This window comes from Sebastes fasciatus, chromosome 7, assembly GCF_043250625.1.
Source record: "Sebastes fasciatus isolate fSebFas1 chromosome 7, fSebFas1.pri, whole genome shotgun sequence".
In the NCBI taxonomy this organism is placed as follows: domain Eukaryota; kingdom Metazoa; phylum Chordata; class Actinopteri; order Perciformes; family Sebastidae; genus Sebastes; species Sebastes fasciatus.
The window spans coordinates 14,436,515-14,460,023 of NC_133801.1; the positions used below are offsets into that span (position 1 = coordinate 14,436,515).

Sequence of the window (23,509 nt, forward strand, 5' to 3'; positions counted from 1 at the left end):
GTATTCCTACATGTGAGGCACTTTTAAGACATTTGATGTATAATTTCTTTTGTCGATGTGGCATTCCTTCCTCTTTTTGAAATATCGAATTAATTTCTGAATCCATTGTCTGGGCTCCATTTTTAGCAAGTCTGATTAAACAATAGGCCCTGCCTTCATAATAATCATGAGTGAATGCCACAAGATATTATGGTGAATGCATATGGTAGATGGCATAGTGCCAGTCAACTGTTTGTGTCCTCTGGTATTCCTAAATGTGAGGCACTTTTAAGACATTTGTTGTATAATTTTATTTGTCGCTTGGATGAGTCAGAGAGCCGCATCATAGAGGCTTTAAGCAGCCCAAGCAAGAGCTGCACTCGGTACTCATCCAGGCTCAGAAAACACTGGCGAGATAACCTACATAAGAATTGAATGATGAACTGCTGTGGTCTTATCTTGTATGTTTTTTGTTTCTTTTCCTTTCTTTTATTGCTATGGACCCTCCTGTGTGTCTGAAATAAAGTTTGAATTATTATACCGACCTTACGGCATCAATAAATTGAAATGGAATTGGAAAGTAGCATTTATTATGGTTTACAGCGTTGTCAGTTATAAACATGGGCAAATTATATTATAAATATTAAAAAAGCATTTTATCCTTGCAATGTGATAAGCCAAAAGAAGATCCGTTCCAGAAAGGGCTTCGTATTTAAAACAAAAATGGCACATCTAAACATCAATCTGCATAAAGCTACACATTTAACACCTTTTCAGAATGGCCTGTAAACCTCAAAATTTAAAGCAATAGGATATGGAAACATGCAAAAGTAAAGTTCAACTGCATAAATCAGAAACAGTTAGTCGCCAGAAAACATTTACAGCATGTGAATTGAAATACACACTGCCTGCAACAGCAGTGACTTGCCACACAAAGTATGGAAAATCCTCTCCATTCACTTAAAACGGCATACTTTAAAGACCCTTAAAAAGCGGTAAGTAGCGGTAAATAGTTTTTCTCATTTGCTGAAATTTGCGTAAATATGTCAAGAGAACCTTAGAATAATTTTGAAAGCTTAGCTAATCTGACTGAGGACAGGTATCATGTGCATTTCAACAAAATTATTATAAATGAGCTATCTCAGAGCAGCATTTTCTCCTGGGCAAATCTTCTTTAAAGGGGGTGCTCCTGATTCATCCAATTCCTCCTGTATAAAATAGAAAAAAGAACATATTAAAGACATGTTCACATGGTTAGGAGCAATTCTAGTTCAACTTATCATCAATTTTACACCATGCAACAGACTCCAGAGATAGGACTTAAATTCTTGTTTAATCAGGGAAAATGTTCTGGTCTTCCTTGATTCTGTAATCAGAAAATGAACCTGTGTGTCTGGGGCGCTCCGTCTAACAGCTCCTGATGAAAGAAGGTCCTCCTTGATGAGAGTGGGAGGCTCATCAGCCCCCTCCTGTCCTGAATGAACTGGCTCTGCATGCACAAGGAAGGGTGGAAATATATCCTCATTAATGCAGCTTTGACAGTGAAGGAATGCAGAGTACAGGACACAACTACAGTAAGTGTGGTTGTTTATAATTGTTACCACTGAGCTCTAGGATTGATAGCCTACCCTTTTATACTTGAATACAGTATCTATCGTGTGTACCCTTTTTTAAATTACAGGAATAATGTGTCAAATTGAGTGAAAATATGCTTGAGAGAGCCATCCACGTACCATCCACACTCTCCTGGCCCAGCATGGGTGGCTGCGAGTCTTCAGTTCGGACGCTGGAGGTATGTGGAGGGCTGACCTGCTGCGAGCTGGAAGTGCTGCTGCTGTTGTCCATTTTAGGCTGGTAAACGTCCGACAGAAAGCTCTGGTTGCTGTTTTCATCTGAGGCGGAGAGCAGAGGAGTTACTGAACATCAGGGTGTCATGTTTTTATGAATAGACTGTATATAACGATGGATGACGCATCTCCACTTCCTCCCACTGTACAAAAGTGAAGCCAAAATATCCCGGATATGGGAGCTGCCATCTTCTGTTTTGACGTCATTTGGATCCAGAGTCCGCGCAGTAGTGATTGAAGGGCTGGAGCCGCGGTATCGAGGTCCCGCCCACACACTCTCCCACACCAATCACGAGCCGAATACGGCCGCAGCTTGTTAGCGTGAGCCACTTAGCTGCTACGGTAGCTGTTTGGCTAGAAGGACACAACAACTAACCATAATATCTCTGTAACTACATTTATGAACAAACTGACACATGTTCTATTACATAGACCAGTGACACTTATGGAAAACATAAAGTTACATCTCCTCTCTCGTACAATTTCCGAGCCAACAGCTACGCGACTACTTCACTCAGTGCAGCTGTCAATCACAGCTGTCAATCATGACGTCTCACCCCCTTTTTTATAGCATCAAATAACTAATTAAAACAAAACTTATATAGGCATATTTTGGCTTCACATTTGGGAGCTGCCACGTCGTCCATCTTTATATTTATGCTTTATATATAGTGTGTGGTTTGATGTTTTTTTTATTTTAATGAGTTTGGTTGTGTGATATTTTGGCTTTTTGACATGCACAGGTCATTATAAATGCAACGTCTCCAGTATTTTATTAAATACAGCCGCAAAACTCACCAGTGAAATCTAGTAAAGAGTTAGTGTTTTCCAGGACGACATCTTTCAATCCTCTAACATCTCCACCTGTGGATGATTTGGTGCATGGAGGGGGCGGGCTTTATGACCTATACTGCAGCCAGCCACCCGGGGCGATCCAGATGTTTTGGCTACACTTATGGGAGCTGCCATGTCATCCATCTTTATATCCATGCTTTATATATCGTGTGTGGTTTTATGTTGTTGTTGTTTTTTTTATTCTATGAGTTTGGTTGTGTGATATTTTGGCTTTTTGGCATGCACAGGTCATTATAAATGCAATGGCTTCAGTATTTTATTAAATACAGGGCTTTATGACCTATACTGCAGCCAGCCACTTGGGGCGATCCAGATGTTTTGGCTTCACTTGTGGGAGCTGCCATGTCGTCCATCTTTATATCTATGCTTTATATATAGTGTGTGGTTTGATGTTGTTGTATGGTTATGTGATATTTAGCCTTTTTGCACATGCACAGGTCATTATAAATGCAACGGCTCCAGTGTTTTATTAAATACAGCTGCAAAAAAACTCACCAGTGAAATCCAGTAAAGAGTTTGTGTTCTCCAGGACGACATCTTTCAATCCTCTAACATCTCCTCCACCTGTGGATGATTTGGTGCGAAATATCTGATAACAAAGAGGAGATTGTAAAAAATCTGATTTCTCTCTAGATGCACTACAGTAAATCCTTATAGTGTTTTTTTATTATCTGGCAGATAGAAGCCCCCACCTGCTTTGTTTCTGTTACTGGCACCCACTTGAATATGCGTAAGGATGTGTCTCCAACTGTCACCCATTTCTTCTCCCTGGGGGATGATAGTAGTTTGACTTATTTTGGATAGGAGCTCAGGTTAGGACCAAAAAACACCATTTAATAGCATTAATCTGCAACATGCAATGCTCGTATCCGTCCTGTCTATATGCACAGCAGAGATGATAATCAAACATCCTGTCATGCTCACTCACAGCCATCGTTTAGTCTACATGAGCGTGTAATAATCATCAGGATGTGTCCGCAGCAGGTGTACATTAATGTCCCTCGTTGTGAGACTACGGGACAGTCGTCTCTACATTAACGCTCAGCATGTGAGGCTGTGGCCATATTGACAGCTCCTCTAGCCCCGCCCCCTCCCTGTCAACGCGGCGCATTGATTGGTCAGCAGCGCTGTCAATCATCTAACTTTTCCGACTGAAGTTTGTTGAGCGACGCAGCAGATATCAGGCTACAGTCTACTAATACATTTCCCTCCATATTGTCCATCCAGACAGCCTACGTACCATTTGCGCACCTTCTCGATGGCTGCCAGCACCTTTTTGATGTCGTCTTTAGCCCGACTTCGGGTCTCAGCGCGGCCTGATCGTCCCGACATCTTGATGCTGTTATGATTCATCTACAGATGCATCTGAAAACTTCAAGACCAAGCCCCAGTCCTCCGTTACCGGCGGGAATCTCGCGAGATTTCATCCCCATTTTTTATTTTTTTTCTCTCTTTTTTTGGGCTTCATCCTCCTCAGCATGCTCATACTGTATGTACTGTAATGATGGGGTGGACACATTGGGTGCTGTTTATTTATTATTCATTCAGTACTAGGCATAAGTACTTCTACTTTACCTAATTTATTCCTCTAGTGTAAAACCTCTGTTTATATTTATGTATTACATCTACTTTACTACTGTATTACATCTGTATTACATCTATTTTACCTATTTTATTCCTCTAGTGAAATGCCTCTGTTTACTACTGTATTACATCTGTATTACATCTACTTTACTACTGTATTACATCTGTATTACATCTATTTTGCCTATTTTATTCCTCTAGTGAAATACCTCTGTTTATATTTATGTATTACATCAACTTTACTACTGTATTACATCTGTATTACATCTACTTTACTACTATATTACATCTGTATTACATCTATTTTACCTATTTTATTCCTCTAGTGTAATACCTCTGTTTATATTTATGTATTACATCTACTTTACCTGTTTTATTTCAAAATTACAAGATTCAAGAGTTTTATTTGCCATTTGAACCTAAGTACATTGGAATTCTGAGCAGTTTACACCTTGGGCTTCATCCTCCTCAGTATGCTCATACTGTATGCACTGTAATGATGGGGTGGACACATTTGGTGTTATTTATTTATTTATTATTATTCATTCAGTACTAGGCATAAGTACTTCTACTTTACTTGAGTTTTTCCATTTTATGCTGCTTTATACTTCTACTCCTATATATACTATACTGGACCATAACTGACTACTTACACCTTTCTACATAAATATACCCAGGGCCACAAAAACTCACGTGTTTATTGCACTTTACATTTATTTACACTACCTGTATTTCTTTTATTACATAAATTACACCTTATGTTCATTCTTTGGTTTTGCACTCATTTTTTCCCTCTTTTTTTTTGGCTTCATCCTCCTCAGTATGCTCATACTGTATGTATTGTAATGATTGGGTGGACACATTTGGTGGTATTTATTTATTTATTTATTATTCATTCAGTACTAGGCTCATTACATCTATTTTACCTATTTTATTCCTCTAGTAAATAAATAAATAGTAAATAAGGATTTATTATTTTTTCAGTCTCAAAAAATGATTTCTTTTCTTATTTATACTTATTTTGTAATAATGTGTATATTTTCTGTTCTGTATTTGTTTCTATTTCAAAGGTTTTTCACCTAATGACTAATGGCTAATAATAATTCCAAAATGAACTGAACTTTCAACTCAACCTACAAAATAAAGAAGGGAAAAAGGAAAAGCTGTTTGTCATTGAGTGGATTCCAGTTAAAAATCTTCGAATGGATGTTTCAATCTCTCTCAAGTTGGGAAACTGCACATATTTAAACAATAACTTGACAGTAATACCTCTGTTTATATGTATGTATTACATCTACTTTACCTGTTTTATTTGCTTTATAACTGTGTGTGTTTACCTGTTATATGTTTTACCTGCCTCGTTTAGTCTTGTCAAGTATTTGTTTTAAAGCCCTGACCAGAAGTGGCAACTGTGAAACTCGTTGTATTTAATACAATGACAATAAAGCTTTCTATTCTATTCTATTCTAATTACTTCTACTTTACTTGAGTATTTCCTTTTTATGCTGCTTTATACTTCTCCTCTACAACAATTCAGCAATACTGGACCATAACTGACTACTTGCACCTTTCTACATAAATATACTCAGGGCCACAAAAACTCACGTGTTTATTGCACTTTACATTTATTTCCATATCTGTATTTCTCCATTTATATTTACACTAGTTGTATTTATATTTTTCTATCATTGCCATACATGTTTGTTATATGTGTCTGTACATTGTCTTGTATCTTGTTCTGTACCTGCTTTTGTATCTTGTTTGCACTTTATTAGGGCTGCAACTAACGATTATTTTCTTTGTCGATTAATCTGTCAATAATTTTCTTGATTAATCGATTAATTGTTTGGTCTATAAAATGTCAGAAAATGGTGAAAAATGTTGATGAAAAAAAGAGTAAAGAAACCAGAAAATATTCACATTTAAGAAGCTGAAATCAGAGAATTTTTACTTTTTTTCATGAAAACAATTACTGAAACCGATAAATCAATTATCAAAATAGTTGGTGATTAATTTAATAGCGGACAACTAATCGATTAATCGTTGCAGCTCTACACCTTATGTTCATTCTTTTGTTTTTGCACCAGGGACCAGCTACAGTTTCATTCCTCTAATTTGCTGCACTGTATATAGATGGATGACAATAAAGTCTCTCTTTTCTTATCTCATATTTTTATTTATACTGTTTTTACTCAACTACATTTATGTGACAGGTGTAGTTTCTAGTTATATTCCAGATTAAGATTCTACATGCTTATTGTGCATTGTTAAAGAGGAAACCAGTGGTAGTCAACCTTTTTGGCTTGTGGCCCCGTACAAAAAAAAGCAGGTTGGGGCCCCTTGTCCCGTAGCAGTTCCACTGAAGAATTATTTCCCCTCCAGACCTCTCAGATGGTTTCATTATAAGATAATTGTTGGAGGCCCAAAGAGCAACACTCAAACATTTCAGAAAAAGCAAATATTAGATAATATTCCAAAATATGATGATTACATTTGAGTTGCAGAACTTAGATTTATTTTTTGTTCTTTCCTTCCCCATTAATTATCTCACAACCACTCAGCTTTATCTTGCGACTCTCTAGAGGGGGCGACCCACGGGTCAACCCGGTTGCCCAGGTTGGGATCCACTGCTGTAAACTACCTATTAATGCTGGTGGATATGGAGAAAATCAAATATCACAATATTTTTGACCAAATACCTTGATATCAATATTGCAACAATATTGTAGGCTTGACTATTGGTGCTTTCATAAAATATTTACACAATGAGATTTTGGATAAATAATCATCAGTAATGTGGATATAATGACTAAGTAAGTAAAGGTAAATAATAGAACAGATAGAACAGTCTGGTAAGTTCAGATAATTACATTACTTTACTGTAATGCAGCCATTAAAACCAGGAAAAGAAAAACACTTGTGCCATATTACGATTTCCAAAATCTAAGACGATATTTAGTTCCATATCAAAGACATCGATATAATATTGATATATATTTCTCAGTCCTACTACCTAACGGTATATAAAGTATTTAAAACTTGCTCCACCTCAACAGTTTAGAGATTCGCACGCATTAATGCATCAGTATTAAAAATCTAATAATATGATATATGATAATATGTCTGTCATAAGGGGCCAGTTTTCAAGTACTTTTACTTTTGAGACTTTAACTACATTTAGATGATAATACTTTGTTAGTTTTACTTAAGTGGGATTTTAAATGCAGGGTATTTACTTATAATGGAGTATTTTTAAATTGTGGTATTGGCACTTTTACTTACGGTTCTGAGTACTTCATTCACCGTTTATTTTACTTATCTGTTTGATTGGGATTTAAATTTTTGTGCATTGGAAATAAAAAAAACTTCTAGCTGGTCCTCCTGCTTTTCTTTGCTATTATATCTATTTTTTGTACTTTTGTGAATGTGAAAAACTGGACTTGTCTTTGTGTTTATGAAGGAAAAAGCTTAGTTAAATGTACACTGGATTTGACTTGTGGTTCCCATCTTTGACCAGCAGAGGGCATCATTGAACTGTGCAGAGAAACAGGCTCCTCCTCGGCCTGAGACTGAGAGCAAAGGTTGAGTCTGTTGCAATTTTGATTAATTAATTATTGTAGGTATGATCACTGACAGGAAATCACCCACTGCTTGCTTATATCCTCCAGGGAATACAAGAGCAGGGTCAGCTCTCTTTAACCAGCTACTGATCTGAGTGGACTGTGTGGTTTAGAGTAGTATATCTACATTTAAAAGCCCTTGTAAAGATATTGTGTGGTGACATAAAGGGAATAAAGGCATAGCAGAAAAGCTTTCCCAATTAGCAATCAATACTTGGTAACAGACTGCACAGTATCGCTGCTCAGACAGTGCTGATAGTGGCACGCTTCACTGACAATGTTCAGTGCCAGTCTATTGTTAGTTGGACAAGTTGTGCCGGCACTAATCAGGACACCATAAGGGAACTTATTTCTTAATTTCCTGCAGAGCATGTGGCATGAAGTACTGTGTTGACAGGAATTTTGGTGCTTATTGGCAAAATGTGATATTGCACTTTAGACATTACAATTTGATCAAACTTCTAAAGGGTTTGCTTGTGGCTGTGTGGCATCGTGTTCCTCATATTGAAGCTCCTGATTAAATAATATTAAATTAAATAGATTCAAACCTTTTCAACATTATATTACTATGAGATTGTCAGAGCAAAAGGCCAATGATTTTGATATTTCCCATTAAATTGTATCCTATGACAACTATGATAAATGCAATCTCTACATCTATTGTGCTTTTTTTCTTAAATTTTTTTTTTTACTTTATTTAATTCTGCAGCATAATATATATCAACAGTCTTAAAGTAGTTTTTCAAGCATCATGTGAATCATGGGAGACTGAATATTATTGTGCCTGAAGTTGCCTGAATTCCCCCAACCCAGCCATATTTTTGTAAAGACTTATATGTCATATTTCATTTCATTTCATTTCAAAATGTATTTCGAACATGTAGAATACAAAAAAATTAAAGAAAAAAAAAAGAAAAAGAATGATCATACCAACAAGGGGACAGTCAGAAACAAATAGTATTTACATACAATGACAAGCATAAGAAAACTAAATTGTCAAACACATAATGCCTTGATTTACATATTCGAAAAGGAGTGAGAAGAAATATAAACTTATTTAATCCCACCTCCATAAGTCAATTATTAATTATTAACCAGCTTCCTTATTGAGCCATAAATATACTCTAATTCAATTTTCCTAAATTTGTCTAACTATAATTATTATTATTTATAATTATTTTAACTATAATTATTACCTTTAATCTGTGTCATACAGAAATATAAATTAATTACTGATATAATGATCATTATCAAAATATAAATTTGTTATCTGTATGATAAGACTGCAGGAGTATTTTTTGGACAATGCCAGAAAATACAAATCACAACCCGTTATTGATGGAGTGGGCGAGCCCTGCTGCAGCTCCAGCCAGTGGCTGACAGCACTGGGAGGAGTCAGTGACAGTTGCCAGAGAAAATATCCAAATAACAGAGACGCTCATCTGCATACAACTGAACTGTGTCCTCCTCATACCTACAGAGAGAAGCTTGCACGAGTTTCTGTGCGTAAAGGCTTCTTCCCATAGAGGTGGTGTGTTTTGTGCAGCATGTTGCAGCATTGAGTGCTATAAAGACAGACATTAAGATCTGTAAATGTACTGCAATTTGTTGCACATATCACTTCCTGTTTCTGTGGAGGTCCTCATTAAACCTGCAGTAGGCAGAATATTTTTTTGGCATTGTTGTGCAAAAAGTCCATAATAACCTTTCAGCATATTGTAATTCAAGTGTTCTGAGAGAAAACTAGACTTCTGCACCTCCTCATGGCTCTGTTTTCAGACTTTAAAAAATAAAGACTTTGGCCAATCACAGGTAATTTCAGAAAGAGAGCGTTCCTATTGAGCGTTTTGATTGGCTGTGCTCCGGCTGGTGGGCGGTGCTTGGTGATTCCTCAATTTATCTCAACATGGCTGCCGGGTCACAAACTTTCTAATTTTACAGCTAAATAGTACACTACAAGATATTTCTGAAAACATGTGGAGTGACAAAAAGGCATTACAGAAACAGAATATTGATTCATATTTGATCAGCGCTGCCTAATTTGACTGACCATTTGATCGGAGTTTGCGAGTGATTGACAGCCGGCTTATAGACGGCAGGCTCCAGCTTGGCTTTGATTGGTTGTTTTCCTCCGGTTTGTGAAATCTTGCAGATTAGGAGCACAAGAGGACACCGGCGAAGGACACCGGCAGAGGACACAGAGGCACATGATTTTTTTTTTTTCAGATTACCTGTCTCATGCACTGTACTGTCAGGATATAGTTTTATAAAAATAACTTTTTTAAATCATATTTGCTACCTACTGCTGCTTTAAAAAAATATTATATATAAAATAGATTTCCTGTAATCTTTTAGAAAAAAAATCATCATATTGCTCTTTTAAAAATAATGTGAAAAAGAAAATAAATGGAAAATATTAATTATTATTATAAGTTCATTAGTAACAAGTAATTACGACACTAGAAATATGATTCATAATGTTTTATAAGATAAGATAAGATAAGATAAGATATTCCTTTATTAGTCCCACAGTGGGGAAATTTGCAGAGTACAGCAGCAAAGAGGATAGTGCAAAAAAACACAAGAAGCATCAGCTAACACAGTAAAAAAGAGCTAAACAAAGTGTAACAAAATATGAACCATTTAAATAGAAGGAAGTATAAAAATAGGAGCAGTACATACAGTATTGACAATAAACAGACTCTTAACAGAATTGCACAAGTGGAAAATGATATTGCACAGTGAGAATGAATGAATGAATGAAATTCCTACAGAAAATATCAGGTTATTGTCAGTTTTGTTTTGTAAACATTGGACATATTTTGACTGATTTCCACTCACTACAGCTTTTTACAGACCTGCAGCACCTACCCTAATAGGGACTTTTTTTTTTTAATTAGTAACAAGTGTTTACGACACTGGAAATATGGTTCATAAGGTTTTATAAGATAAGATAAGATAAGATATTCCTTTATTAGTCCCGCAGTGGGGAAATTTGCATTGCACAGCAGCAAAGGGGATAGTGCAAAAAACAAGATGCATCAGCTAGGAAGTATAGAAGGAAGTATAAAAATAGGAGCAGTACATACAGTACTGACAATAAACAGACTTAACAAAATTGCACAAGTGGAAAATTATATTGCACAGTGAGAATGAATGAATGAATGAAATTCCACCTGAAAATATCAGGTTATTGTCAGTTTTTATTTGTAAGCATTGGACATATTTTGACTGATTTTCACTACACTTTTGTACATTTCCATTGCTTTTTACAGATTTGCAGCACCTAACCTAATAGGGACTTTATTTTGAAAAGCAGAAGTGTCCTCTTCTTCTATGCTTCAGCTGGCTTTACCCTGGTGCCGTGCAGACTGCTCCTGTCATTGACTGAGGGGTGGTGGACACAGAGAGGCCAAATGATCCAACAGGGCGACGACGAGTCCAGCTCAGCATGGACCGCTGCCCAGCATAGTTAGTGCAGTATTTTATATATATTTTTTTTACAGTCTCGCCTTTTAATCGGCTGAAAGTTGTTGTTTTTGTTCGCGCTGCTGCTGTGGAAAAAACAAGACGACAATGGACCGAGTAAAGAGCTCCATGCAGCAAGTACCCAACGCTATCCCCAAAGTGATCCGACGGACCGGAGGGGCCAACAGCCTGGAGATGGAGAAGGAGAACTTTGAGAGAGGCCAGGTATGGAGCAGATTCATGTACTGTTGTTATATCTGTAAAGCGTGGGATAAAGGTGCTGCCTGCTCTATAAGGTGGAGGAGGATAACAGTCATGTTGACTCATAAATCAAACTATGCATTGTGGGATTTTCTCTTATAGGAGCTCAGGATCCATAAAAAAAAAAAAAAGAATATATATATATTTTTTTATGTTTTAGGGATTCCCTAAATATGTTAAAAATATATATATATATATATGTAATATAATAATAATAATAATAATAATATATATATATATATATATATAAATATTAAAATATATTTAATATATATATATAATATATATATATTTATATTTATATTATATTATTATTATCATTATATTATATTTTTATATATATATATATATATATTTATGTTTTAGGGATTCCCTAAATATGTAAAAAAATATATATATCAAAACATAATAATAATAATATAATATAAATATATATATATATATAAAAAATATGTATATATATATATATTAAATATATATATACATATTTAAAAAACAAATATATATATATATTTATATTATTATTATTATTATATTATATTTTTATATTTGTATATATTTTTTTTTACATATTTAGGGAATCCCTCCAGTTTTCATTTATAATGACCAGATTATGGGTTATCCCAGTGTTGCTCTCCCTGATGTCTGTCTGTGATCAGCAGAGATATACCAATGAGTCCACTGTACAACAAAAGAGCTGTTGAAATGTAGGTCAATGGCCTTTTGAATTTCAGATAACCGTGCCTATCTGCTGCTGCAGAATAAACCAGACAAGAGGAGGCAAGTTTGTGTGGAGCTGTGTTTCTCATATATGACAAGCTGTCAGTGCCTTCTGTATAGGCCTCAAGGCAGGATCAGATGGTGATGATGATGGTATCATGAGATCTAAAATTGGAGATTTTTCTTTGTTATTTTTAGTTTTCTGTTATGGCTTTTGATGAATAATGAATGTAGCTTCTGACTTTGCGTGAAGTGCTCTTCCCAGTGAGCATATGTAATGTAGGCTGCTGCGAGCCTGCTGCTTCCTGCCTGGTGGTCTCCCCTCCCCTCATCCCAGACCAGACACAGGGGAGGGAAAAGGGGGCAGAAAGTAGGTCAAATCCAGGCAGCGCAAACTGCCGTGGTAGTTGCTGCAACGTGCTTCTCCCGTTTACAGCGGCTGCTAAGTTGGACAGTATGGTATTTGGCAATTCTGCGCCTGGATGGTCGCGTACAGTTTGCCTACAAGTCTCCCACTTATACGCCTCTCCCATCCGGGGCAGTGGCAGCATGGATTAGAGGCTGGGAGAGACACATGCGTGGCTTCATGTGTCCTGAGCCAAGTCTGGTCACTAGGTCACACTGTCAGGCTCCTGAGATCACACCCTCTGGAAGTGTGTCAAGGCAAAATGGTCTCCAGGATCACAACATATACGCTCAAGGTTTCTTCCGAGTTCTGATAACTTATAGTAAAAACAAATGTGTCTGAATGATCAGCTCGCTGCCAGCATTTTTAGGCTATTTAACATGTTCCAACATGAAACATTTAGCTGTTTTGTTCGTGATACCAATGGTATCCCTTCTGCAATGCTGTGATAGGATATTGAGTCCCTGGTATGATTACCCCTATAGTTTTGCTGTTTTTGTTTCCTTTATTTTCTCGTGTGGTTGATTTTTGACTGGGGGATCCGGAGCCGTGGCAGGCGGTGCAGGAATCAATGAATCTGCTGTCTACTTTACAGGGGATCAGCGAGAGATAATCTCATCTGATCTGTTGTGCTCTAAAGCTGCCTAAATCTGCTGGGTGGCTGGCTTTCACCTCCTGTCTGTCTGCACATCTGTCTGTCTGCCTGTCTGTAGTCTCTTTTTAGCCATAAAGTACAGTGAAAGCATAAAGTTTGTATAGATAAGCCCATGTTAAATATGAAGTTCTTCCATGTTATTGTGACAGAAGAGTGAGACAAGCAACTTTTTGAGTTGTTGAAGTTTGTTGCTATCGGTACTAGGGATGGGAAAAAAAAATCACTTGCGGTGGTAGAAGGGAGTTACCGCTTTTATTGTTGTAGTCAGAGTAATGTGACGTCATATCTGTTCTGTATCCGTCACTCAAAACAAACAGTAGCTGGCCGGCCGTAGCGAGCAGAAAACGGCGGAGGGTCTGCGTCGATACGACCTGCATCCTCACATGTTAAATCCAAAGTGGTAAACACTTCACATACAGTAAAGTATGGAAATACTTTGGGTTTCACACATTACCAGGAAAAGCAGAGCTAGACATCACGGCTAAAGCTGCATGCTAACTCTGTTATGAACAGGAAACGTTATCGTATTGCGGTAACGTGCGGTCAAGCCAGTCGCCACTCTCATCTCCGTGGTCAAATCAGCCGACGCTACAACTGTAGAGCATCTTATACTGACATTTATGTTAAATGTATTCAAACGGCCCCGATGAAGCTGACCATGGATGTTTAAAGTGAACGGAGCTGACAAAATTAGCGGAAGGTGTTAACGAAGGGAACTGTTTATACAAAATACATATATGGGAATAAGACTGATTGGATTATATTCAGCAGAAGTGTAAGGATTACATGTTCCTTATAAATTAAACAGAAAATGCTACTAATTTGTGAGGGAAATGTCTTTATTCTTTGATCTTTGGGTTAATAATAAATAAATAATAAATAATGCCCAACAATGACTGAAATATTCAACTTCAGGACATCTCAGACTACATACTTGCTGAAAATCAAACATTTTTACTGTATTAATTTAGTTATTTTCCAAAATACAAGTATGTAGACATGTATGATTCAACTTTTTCCCATGGTCTAGTGTTAAAAAAGTTAACAAAAACACAATAAATCATAATATCGAATCGCAATACTTGTAGAATCTCAAGACCCAAAAATCGCAATACATATCGAATCGGAACCCCCAAGTATCGGGATAGTATCGAATCAGGAGATAAGTGTACCGTCCCAGTCCTAATCAATTCATGTGTGAGCAGAATAACTTTTATAATGAGTTGAAATACGACTGTCAGCAGTACAAAGGGTGAACAGTAGATCATACAGTATGTCCTTCAACATGCAACCTGAATTCAATATTCTACAGTTACATGAATATGTGCAGTGCAGACAGCAGGGTCGCCTACTTTAAAGCCATAGTTGTGTAAAAGTGCTCGCCTATCTCTCTGTTGTTTTGGGTAAACAGCCAGGGTGTGTTCAAAATCCCCTGTGTCATAGTGTCCACACTGGGTTATAAAAAGAACGAAACTGGGCAGCCAGATAGCTCACAGGGCTTGCTCTTAATGACATGTTTCGCCTCATAATAGCAGCTGACTCTTTAATTTAGAGTTTAGTGGGGGATTTAATCTTTGGTGTCACGAACGAACGTCATTGGATGTTTTGGTGTTCTATTGTGTTCTCAATAGCAGTACAAGTAAATAACAAGTTAGTACAATGTTTATCTTCAGGCTCCAAAATGTCAGAAATGCCCACTTGCTCCTAGATCGCAAAACCGTCTCCAAGCCGTCAGAGGCCAGGAGAGGTTTTTCATTTGAAAGTTGGTGAAGGTAGTAATCTCTGGACCCATATGGACCATAATTAGAGCTTGTGGAAAACTTCTGGGGCACCAGTTCCTCAGCTGGGACATGCAGCGTGAGCCCCTGAGTGACACCACATTGGATGTTACATAATTAAGGCCTTAAAATTAGACTGGCTGCCAGTCTCCTCCTTCTCCTTTACTTGTCCACATGGAGGTCACTCCTGTTTGTATCTGTATTTTAGTACATTAGTACATTGTGGTGTACACAGCGTGTTTGGCAGTCGGTGTGACTGTACAGCAGTGTTTCTGTTTAGCAACCTTTCATCCCTTTTAACCGTCAATATTATGGTCCGTTTGGTGGAGTTTGCATTCGTTCTACTACCACTTGGAGTAGCCTACTTTTAACTACAGCGTTAACTATTTTACTGTTAATCCATTACTTTTAGCAAACTTTTTCAACCATCTATACATTAGCCTACTTTGAGTTAATGTTAACTCTTTCAACCACTTATCCATTACTTTTAGCCAGCTATTTCAACTATTAATTTATTACTTTTAGCTTACTAATTCAACTGTTAATCCATTAAACTGCTTTTAGCTTAGCTTAGCTTAGCTAGTTTAGCTAACTACTTCATCCATTTATCCATTACTTTTAACTATTTCATCCATTTATACATTAGCCTACTTTTAGCTAACGTTAACCATTTCAACCACTTTTCCATTACTTTTAGCTTACGTTTTCATTCATTTAGCTATCAATAATTTAGGTAGCTATTTCAACTGTTAATTTATTACTTTTAGCTAACTATTTCAACTGTTTATCCATTACTTTTAACCATTTCAACCATATATCCATTACTTTTAGCCAACTATTTCAACTGCTCTGCTCGCCTGCTCACTAGAGTTTATATACTCTCAATTGCAACACACAGTGTTTGGTGTTACAGTTGACCCAATGTGTGCTCAATGTGAATATATTTTTGTGAAATCAAGTATTAATTTCTGTTTTTATAAAATGAGTTGTTTACTCCATAATCTCCCAACATACGTCCTAGCAACTGGAGAAGTAACCCCTGGTGCACCCCTAGTTAGGAATCCCTGGTATACAGTATGTGTTGACCTGCATTAATGGACACCCCTCGTCCCCCTGTCCTGCACCCCCTTTTAGTGCTGTTTGGTGCCCTGGCAGCTGTGGAATTCATGGGAGGAGCAGGCAGGGCCCTGGCCCTCGGGCACAAGCAGGACTCAGCAGGGCGGACGTAGACAAGAATTTTTTAATCACCCCATCTCTCTGCCTCTCTCACTCCACCGTCTTTTGTCTTTCTCTCTGCCTTGTTGTTCTCCCCTCCATCGCTCATTGTCTTGAGTCTTCCTTTGCTTCTTTTACATCCTGCAATTCAAAATGCAGGGAAGTTATGGAGGGATATCCGCATACATGCAGTACACACACAGACAAGCATGCAAGCATGAAAGCGAGACCATTAAAAGCACTGAGGCAGCAGAAACAGCAGGCGGTGGTTTGTGGCCTCATTGCACTGACTGGCTGTAGAATAATAGGGCTGGACGTGAGTGACAGGTCAGTAAGTGGAACAAAGTGCACCGATGAGTTCCTGGTGGCATTAACAATGGCTTTGATTTACAGATTGTTTTGGAGTTCTCGTCTGTGTTTTGCAGCACAGTAAGGCGGAAAGGAAGAGAGACAGAGATGGAGTGTTGCTTTTTGTTTCACATGCAGCGAAGGTCAAAAGTCAGACTGAAACCTACATCATCGGTGTAAACGCGTGGTATGCAAATTAGCCTGCTTCAACATGAGTGGCCTCATTTTGAATAATAATCCAAATACAATACAGTCCTCAGCCATGTGGCAGTATATGCTCTATGCACTGACGAAGGCTGGATGATAGGGCTGAAATAAATATATGGATATTTCCTGTTAGTTGTGGCAAAACACTATATAATTACATAAAATAAAGTAATCAAACTGACGTTCAATGCGTTGAACTGTGTCCTACTGTTTATTCATACAATTGGGATATACTACTTCATCATAACATTACACCTTGAACTTTGACCCTCTTGCTCATATATCCGATATGTGTGATATCTGTCAAGTTTTCAGCTGTCTGCGCTCTCTCAGCGGCTCAGTCGATGTGACGTATCTTCCGCTGTGCAGAGGATTGTGGGTCAGAATATCCAGAGAAGCATGTTGGCTTGCATACTGTGAATTGCATCCGGATGTATTAGGACATCCTGGTATTTTAGGCATACTGCGTTTGACATACTATGTATCGGGACATACTAAATCTTTTTACGGCATACTAAATAGTATGGTGCTATGAGTATTTTTGGTTCAAATCATCACTTTTACTACTGCAACTACCTTTTTGAAGTTCTACCTAATACAAAAAGTTATGATATTCGGGGTGTCAGCTGATACGGCAGCGTATTACTGCCATACCAGAAAAAAACAAAACGGATCAGTATCACTCAGTATCATTATAACATGAAAAGTTTATTGTTATAACAATATGTTTTTCATGTTCTAACGAGATATTTTCATGTTCTTACGACATACAAACTTATCAATGTGCTATTTATTTTGTATTATGTTTCACGTTTTAACAGTATAAGTGGTATATTGTGGCATATTTTTAACATTAAGAGTCGGACATCTTTTTGTTTTATAATAGATATGTTAGGTATTGACACACTTTAATTTTTAGCAGGACTTGAAGACTAAAATGTCTCTGTTGCTTTTAAATAAAGCATAAGAAAACCATCTCACATAAAAAGACATTTAGAGTATGTGATGTCACTGTTACATGAAGAACTTTCGTGATGTTTGATAAGTTGCCATCAGCACTAAATGGGCAAGTTAGTTGTAACTTCATCCACAAGAGTGAGTCAGATAAAACCATAATTTTCACTCCATGTCCTTCACCCTTTAAATCTGTAATATTTAAGGAAGGAAGATATTAATTGGCTAATTGGAATGGAAATATGGTGATGATGAGATGGCACATAATTTAAAGTGAGAGCTTTAATAAATAAAAAGGGGAAGGGAGTTTGTGTGGCTGAGTGAGAAACCAGGCAGAGCCAGAGTGGGACTGCTGTATGTGAGAAATGCTCTGTGAGGCCGCCCTCACAACAGAAGGGCCCACGCCGTACCAGGAAGTGAAGAGACTTGGTGGGAAAAGAGCCGGCATTGTCTGGAGACAGACCGTTTATGTTGAGCGGCCTGGAGGTATAATGTGCAGCCCCGATGGTATAGTAATGAGTAGCATATTGATTATGGTGGCTGGCCTGGTCTCGCTCGATCAGCTGATGTCCTGTGATTGTAGAGAGAAGCCTTTTTAAAACAGTGGCCTGGATTTAAAAAAAATAAATAAAAAATGTTGTTTCTGGTGAGATCTACATGACAAAAAGTACCATTATTATGCTTTAATAAACCAATTAGGAATAAATAATAATAATAAAAATGTTTGATCTTTAAAGCCCTATAATCCTTGACTTAAAGGTCTGATTGGATAATTCATATTAACAATTAAACCCCCTTGAAATGCTGCTGTAACATGTCAATTCTCACAAATACAGTATACATCAGTTTAGTTGTAACTGATTGATTGATTGAAACATCCACTCTCTGCCATCTTTATTAGAAATAGCAATAGCAAGTGTATTTCTATAGCAAATTTAATACACAGGAGAAATTCAATGTGCTTTACATAAATAAAAACAAAAGTAACATCCTTATATACAATATGATTAAAAGATACAAAGTACATAAAATAGCAATTAAACAGAGAGTGATATAATTAAAAGATAAACAATATAAAAGAAAATATTAAGTACATAAAAATAGAATAAATTATGCGCATGCGTCGATGCTGTGACTGCCTGCCAGAAACACAGTCTTAAATTGACTTTTATCCAGTTTTAAGGTACTTTTTTACGTTATACCTTTTAGATTTTGGTTGTTTTTATCTGAATCTTTTAAAGAATGAAGGATTTTAGTCATCAGACATCTGGATTTTAAGTTATTTTAAGTTACCAGAGAGACTTCGTCTGAGTGAAACCATACGCCTGAGAGAAATCACACCAACATAAATGTACCGGAGCCAGAGCTTGTCCAGTTTTTGGGCCCATATCGGTATAGGTACACCATACAATCTAATGCAATCCAGTACAGCAGCTCTGCCACATATTCTATCTTTACGAAGCTTATAATGGTCAGTTTTTGTTAAAGCATTCTGTGAGGTGTTAATGTAACTACAATTTATTACTGAGGTTGTAATTGTGGTGGTGTTGAACTAGACTGCATTATATTGAAATGTGTTTTTTAGCATTTTTTAATCAATACAGATATACAGAACATAGTTTATATTATGGCAATGCCAGTCAATCCTGAGCTCATGTGAGCATTTGTTCAAGTTCCGGTGCACATCACACCTTGTGTCCTTTCTCACACTAAATCTAGGAAATGTCTCTGACAATCTTCAGCATATACTGTAGGTGTAGGCGTCCAGCAATTGTCACATGCAGGAAAAAGAACAGTATTACGTGGGTGATGGTTATAAACTTTCCACCTACACGTGGAAAACAATGTCTCTAAGAGGTTGAGGAGGTGGGAGGGAAAGTGTCAGCCTCTTCTCTGTCTGTGGCTGCAGGTCCACTTTAATAACCGTCCACTTAACTAAATCCGAGAATAAATATGTGTCTTCTTTTGTAAGGATTGTAATGAAATTGGAAAACAAAAATGCCAGGATAGGATCCCAGCTAAGGACTAGTCTAATCACATGTCTAGATATCGCGATACACAATCACGTTGTCTAAATTGATAATAACAAGCACATACTAACACAAATTTCTCAGAAAATCTGATGTGAAATATTTTGAGGGAATATCATTTGAAGATTGCGGTTTTGTTTTTACAACACATTTTACATTACCATTCAGTTTAATGCGATTAACAAACGGTGTATATATGGAAATATTTATTTTTTCTCTATAATTTCACTTGAAACTGTTATTAATTAAATAATAAAATACTCAGTACTTTTCTTTATCAAGTATTTAATTCACATAGAAGTATACATAATGGGCTTTACCATGTGTTTTTTTTATATAGACTATTTATTTATTGAATTAGTAGAAAACATGGTATATTGTGATATATATCGTTATCGAGATATGAAAAGACCTGTATCGCGATAGAAGTTTTTGGTCATATCGCCCAGTCCTAACTCAGCTATAATGATAAACAAGTGTGGTTAGTGCATTTATTTATTACAGTTATGAATGTGAAATCATTTGTGGTATGATAGATTTAAAACTTAAATTTAACAGTTTTCTAATAATAACATTAACAAAGGTTTAAAGTGTCCCATGACAGTGGGACATTAGTGAGTCAGTATGCACAGTACCAGGACCCTGACACTGAAGCAGCGAAATGGTATTCAGCTATTATGTTTTTTATTTACACCTGTGATTTTCCTACATGTCAAAATGTTTTCTGTGACAAATACCTATTATAAAACTCTAGTAAAACATGTACTTATTGATGCACCAGGCTCACATCTGTGCATTGAAGACAGAAGATGTTGGTTGACAGTCTCAGAGAAACCAGATGGGGGCATCAGTTACCTAGAATTCCTCTCCTGGCGGAAACTGAGCTTTTTTTTTTTCTTCCCCTTTTCACTTTTGAAACTTGCTCATTTCAAGGCTTCATGTGTTTCCCATAATATCATTGCACACAAAAACAAGACCTAAAGATAATAATTCACATCTGAAGCAGGCCTCATCGCTTTAAAAAACAGATGAGTGCTTACTCAAACATTTGAGCATGTGCAGTGGTGTCATGTTTTTAAATCAATATGCTTTACAACAAAAGCCACTTGTGGTTGTGGTCATAGTTTGTGTTTGTGGCACACTGAGCAGGAGAGATAGTGGAGGGGTGTCACACCTTTTCTTGCAAATGACCCTTTAATGAATGTAGGGCTGCAACTAATGATTATTTTCATTGATTATTGATCTGTTGATTATTATCTCGATTAATTGTTAAAGGGACTGTTCGTAAGAATCAGAAATGCTTGTTAACAGCGACACCTGTGGCTGTTAAGTCAACGAAAGTCAGCGTCGGGCTTGCGCTTGCTCGCTCTACATAGACATGAACGAGCATCGCTCAAAACAGTGAGGCGACACACGTCAGCTAAAACCACAATATCACTCTATATTTCACCTGCTTGGCAGTAATGTTAGCTGACCAGACGAAGGTCTCTCCATGAATCAATGCTGATCCTAGTGTTGGCTTTTCCTGCTTCAGCCTCCGAGGCTGAAACTTTATCGTCTCCGACCGCGGTGGGAGGGAGACACCGGCACCCGGTCGGAGACAATAACGTTTCTCGCTGCGGAGCCCCGTCACTTCACAAGACATGGGAAACCTCTGTTGGTCTGGAGGAGCTGCAGCATTTATTTCTGCACAAACGTCCACTGTACATTCACTAGATATTCTCAGAGCTACGAAGTCTCCTGCAGTGTGTAGTGTGCGCGCATGCACGTGTAGAGGTGGAGCGAGACGGCGAGAACGCGTGCGGTGTGTGAGTGATGGCAAGCAGGCAGCGGAGCAGAGACTCCGGCCACATGCGAGCGCGCATAAGCGAGCAAGCGTTATGCGCATATGCGAGCGAGCGATATGCACATATGCGAGCGCGCATGGGAAACCGACCCGGTAGATTTATACGTGTAAAAAGTTACAAAACAGTCCCTTTAAGTTTACATCATAAAATAACTTATTTTTTATTATTTAATTTATTCTATCTGTAGTAGTTTGTAGTATTTTGTGTGTGTTCCGCTGCAGGTCAGGTGAACCAATCAAAGGATAAAATAATTAGTGAACCTCCTATAATAAAAGGAGTAACAGTGTGTAAATGCAGCTGTTTTCTCATTTCCTGGAAGTCACCTCCTCCTCTTCCTCTTCCTCCATCTTCTCCTCCTCCTCCTCCTCCTCCTCTCTCAGGACCCCCGCGTGGTCCCCGGACCCCAGCTTGGGAACCACCGGGTTTAAGCCATCCCTCTCTCTGCAGGCTCCATGCTACTATTGTCTCACAAGGAGAGAGCGGGCTATTTTGCAAAATAAAGGTAGCCTAGTATCCTGTCTCAGCCTCTACATTGTGGTCTGATCCTCTAGAAGCAGCTGGCCGGAGGTCTGATCAGATCAGCGGTAGTTCTCTCGTGTTTCCCCCGCGGACAGCGTCGCTACTCGGCGGTCGGATGCTGGAAGTCCTCGCCGATCAGAGAGCACGCAGGGCTCGCAGAGAAAAAGGAGAAAGGAAGGAGGGATAGGGGAGCATTTTAATACCAAATCGGGACACATGTTGAGTCCACCTCCCCCCTTCTTCTTCTTCTTCTCCTCCCAAATGCATTTGTTGCCTCAATCGCTTCTCCGGTACTAATTACGCAGCGTCCGGATCCAGCAGAGGCTCCGAGGATCACCACTAACACACAGGGAGCATCATGGATCTCAGTAAGATAGTAAGTTGTTTTCTTTCAAAACAGCAACACATAACACCGAGGAGGCATGTTTTTTGGAGATGGAGATCCTGTTGCGCACAGAGACACATGGGGCTTTTTGCACGATTATACATGCAAGTTATGCTCCATGCATGCAAGCAGGGACTTGTTGTTGTTGTATGATGATTATTACACACTTTTAATGTGGCCAGCCGTGGGAAGTTTGGATTTTTGTTGTGGAGGAGAAGAAGGCATGAAAATCTGAGCAGAAATCTGTAGGAGCAGGGTCCTTGAAGGAGGTCTCCACAGCTGAATGGAAGAACATGCTTGAATGTGGAAATAATCAGAATAAGACAGGTTTTTTTCTTTACTTTCACCGTTCAAAGATTGTTAAACAAGGCGGATAAAACAATAGCAACCATAACGGTATATTTTACATGTTGTGGAGAAGAAGGCATGAAAGTCTGAGCAGCAATCTGAAGCACAACAGGGTCCTTGGAGGGGGTCCCAGCTAAATGGAAGAACATCTTAAATGTGGAAATAATCAGAATAAGATCACAGGTTTCTCTTTACTTACACTGTTCAAAGACTGTTAAACAATAGCAACCAAAACTGTATATCTTACTTGTTGTGGGCTTTAACGCATGAAGATTTGAGCAGCAATCTGAGGCACAGGGTCCTTCGAGGGGGTCCTAGCTAAATGGAAAAACATCTTAAATGTTGTGGAAATAATCAGAATAAGATCACAGGTTTCTCTTCACGTACACCGTTCAAAGACTGTTAAACAAGGCGGATAAAACAATAGAAATCATAACTGTATATCTTACATGTTGTGGAGAAGAAGGCATGAAAGTCTGAGCA

The 23,509-nt window shown here is 37.8% G+C and overlaps 2 protein-coding genes across 3 annotated transcripts in view; one reads left to right on the forward strand and one right to left on the reverse strand.

The window, feature by feature from the left end:
• Positions 1 to 552: 552 nt before the first annotated feature.
• Positions 553 to 4,095, reverse strand: bcl7bb (BAF chromatin remodeling complex subunit BCL7B b). The gene is made up of 6 exons (XM_074641787.1): positions 3,922 to 4,095; positions 3,374 to 3,449; positions 3,177 to 3,270; positions 1,713 to 1,871; positions 1,365 to 1,468; positions 553 to 1,187 (listed from the first exon to the last, which is right to left on the reverse strand). Exons 1-6 carry the CDS (start codon positions 4,032 to 4,034, stop codon positions 1,116 to 1,118), a joined length of 618 nt encoding a protein of 205 aa, XP_074497888.1. The 5' UTR covers positions 4,035 to 4,095; the 3' UTR covers positions 553 to 1,115.
• A 7,157-nt stretch (positions 4,096 to 11,252) lies between these two features.
• The window catches only part of hip1 (huntingtin interacting protein 1), a 59,728-nt gene continuing 47,471 nt past the window's right edge, over positions 11,253 to 23,509 (forward strand). Inside the window, exon 1 of one of the 2 annotated variants that reach the window (XM_074641788.1) lies at positions 11,253 to 11,578. In XM_074641788.1, coding sequence (XP_074497889.1) covers positions 11,462 to 11,578 — 117 coding nt within the window. In that variant the 5' untranslated portion in view covers positions 11,253 to 11,461. Of the gene's footprint in view, positions 11,579 to 22,172; positions 22,670 to 23,509 lie in introns of those variants that run through there. The other variant, XM_074641789.1, reaches the window with a different exon arrangement.